This window comes from Aplysia californica, unplaced genomic scaffold (genome assembly GCF_000002075.1).
Source record: "Aplysia californica isolate F4 #8 unplaced genomic scaffold, AplCal3.0 scaffold00124, whole genome shotgun sequence".
In the NCBI taxonomy this organism is placed as follows: domain Eukaryota; kingdom Metazoa; phylum Mollusca; class Gastropoda; order Aplysiida; family Aplysiidae; genus Aplysia; species Aplysia californica.
This window is the reverse complement of record NW_004797394.1, coordinates 747,404-750,239: the sequence shown is the minus strand read 5'-3', so window position 1 is coordinate 750,239 and position 2,836 is coordinate 747,404. Positions and strand designations below refer to the sequence as shown.

The 2,836-nt window shown below is 40.9% G+C and overlaps 1 protein-coding gene across 2 annotated transcripts in view; it reads left to right on the top strand.

The window, feature by feature from the left end:
• The window catches only part of LOC101845914, a 210,701-nt gene that overhangs the window by 184,013 nt on the left and 23,852 nt on the right, over positions 1-2,836 (top strand). For both annotated transcript variants that reach the window (XM_035969183.1, XM_005096242.3), the window contains exons 4-5: positions 745-823; positions 1,974-2,121. In XM_035969183.1, the coding sequence (XP_035825076.1) occupies positions 745-823; positions 1,974-2,121 (227 nt within the window). The remainder of the gene's footprint in view (positions 1-744; positions 824-1,973; positions 2,122-2,836) is intronic.

Here is a 2,836-nt window from a genome sequence, read left to right as displayed (position 1 = left end):
AGAGAGAGAGAGAGAGAGAGAGAGAGAGAGAGAGAGAGAGAGAGAGAGAGATGACATAGAGCATAAAGACAAACTACAGCTTGAATGACCAATATAATGCTACTATAAAAGTAGAAAAACATGTTAACACCCAAGTTATAAATCGTTGTACTGAAATGGTATCTCCCATACTTCTTTCAGAGCGGAAAACCGGGCAAAAACATTACTTGTGCAATAATCACCAGCAAAATGCAAAAGAACATCACCCACCATCAACGGTTCTTTATATCCACTTAAAATTATCACCGATGTGCGTTGTCTAATGGCTAGGCCCTTCCCCGTAGTACCCCAGAGTGCCTAGTTCGTATTCCAAGGGAGAGAATTTTCCTTTGTTTTCTCAGCCTTTCTGCTGGGATGCTATATCTGGGTTGTTCTTGACAGGCACGACGGAAGCCCGGCTCGTAATTGATCTAAATTGTGTCAATGGGGACGCAAAAACGCCTGCATTGAGAAAACAACATTTTTCAAAATGACTCAAAGTTTTGAAGTGACCTTAAAAATAATATGTTCAACCTTGGTGGGTGCTATGCTGTGGTTTTGCTCCTTCTTTCCTATCAAACGTCTATCGCCTTTATCTCTCCTCTTTCTATGTGTTTGTTACTCTCTTGCAACACCTCTAATATTTGACACGTATATAACCTAACTGTGCTGCAAATGCTGTAAAACTTTTTAAAAGTAAAACAAAACAACCTTTTCTGTTCTCAGATCCCATGAGACATCCTCACTGCAACAATTTCTATCGCCACGTCCCGGCAGCGGTCCTCGAGGGAGCGGGAGATCACAGGTTTGTCCTTGGCTTCTCTCTTAGATGCTACAAATATTTCAAATGTGCCAAATATTACAAATGCATTTCAAATGTTTCGGGTATTACAAATACATTTATAATGTTTCAAATATTACAAGTAAATTTAAATGTTTCAAATATCACAATTACATTAAATGCCTTTCCAATATTACAAATACCTTTTAAATCTGTTTTAGTTATTACAAACACATTCCAGATGTTTTATGCTCCTAACAACACCAGTTTTAAGGACGACGGCCGCTACAATTTTTCCCACCTCCTCACTTTCCCCCCAATAAAAAAATGCCCACATATTAGCAATGCCCCCCCCCCCTCCCCCGAAAAAGTTGTCTTTCCAACCTCACGCCCTTTCACTTTTAAAAAAAAGTAAGTGCTTGTAACAGTTTTGGCCTTCGTCGACATGGTTTAGATTAGCCAGAAGGTGCAAGCTGACAGTTCCAATATAACTCCTGTGAAAGCCAACAAAGATTTATTTTTTGTTCCCATGAAATTTTTAAATCAGCATAAGAGAGTTCTACTCTGCATGTAAAGCGCCTAGAGCCTGTGCACTTTAACCGGGGTTGAGTGATATATAGCTACCATATATTATAATTGTTAGCAGTCTAGTAGTAGTAGTAGTAGTAGTAGTAGTAGTAGTAGTAGTAGTAGTAGTAGTAGACAGATCAAGAAACTGCTATAATTTTATTTTTTTTAAACATTTTCAAGCTTTTGGACGCAGTACATCGGAACATGTGGTCGACGACATAGAGTTAGTCGTCCTTTTAAAACATATCTTGAAACAGAGTTTTCACGTGCGCAGCATCTTCCTATATTTAATAAATACCCAGGTACATCAATTCCTTTCCAGGGGCTTCGTTCATGGGCCTAGTATGATACCTTCCTGTCGATCATCGATATATTGCTCGCACTTAGTGCAACCGGCATTTATAGGCTTGCGTTGCCCTTACAAGCTAGTTGCGTCATCATCTCAGAAGTGAACCGGCAAACAAATTCGGCGCAAACATGTTCATCTGTGGAGATGGAAAATAACCTACAATCTTTTCTCGGAATAAGTCAGTATGATTATAATTATCTCTGATTATTTTTTTACCATTATCCCTGATGTACTCGGACGTGTATTCCTTCGCAGAATCAGCCCGGGGGTTTGTGATGTGACTTTGTCCACCCCAGGCCGAGCCGTGTGGATGTTGAGGATCGAGCGAGCGGTCATCTTGGACTGCAGCGTCAAAGTCCAGGTCTTCGACACGCACATGAGTCCAGCGAACGGCAAGCCTGTGGTGAGTATATTAGGTCACTAGAGCCTGTGTTGTTTTTGCTATTTTCGTTCTGTGGCGACTTTGCCTATACTTTCTTCTCACTTTTAGTCTCTTATTCGTTAAGATTCGTTATATTTCTATTTCTTGTCTTCTTCTCTGTTTTTCTGTGTTCATTATCTCCGAGTTTTTGTATCTCCCTCTGCCCCTCAGTCGCCACCTCTGCAACTCCCTCTGTTTCTCTTTCTTCTCTCTCTCTCTCTCTCTCTCTCTCTCTCTCTCTCTCTCTCTCTCTCTCTCTCTCTCTCTTCTACTCTTAATTTGCCTATTACCCCGACCCAAATCCCACTTACCTTCGCCATTTCCATTTCTAATTCTTTTTTTTTGCGTCCTAGTTTCTCAACTAACTAATCGCTTCTCTCAGTGACTCTCAAATTGACTCCTTTATCTGTTTGGTTTTCTCAATTCCCAAATTACTTACTGACCCACCCATTCGCCGTGCTAATCAATCTCTCAGAAGTCCCTTATCCTTATTTACCCTCGTAACCTTGCACTTGTTCACTCAATCACTCACTCACTTTCGCACACGGTCTCTCACTCGCACACACATTCACTTCACAACTCACTTTCTCACTCACTCTCTAGAACACACAAACACACAAACACAAACACACACACACACACACACACACACACACAGACTCCCACTCACTCAGTCATCCACTTACTCTCTCTCTCT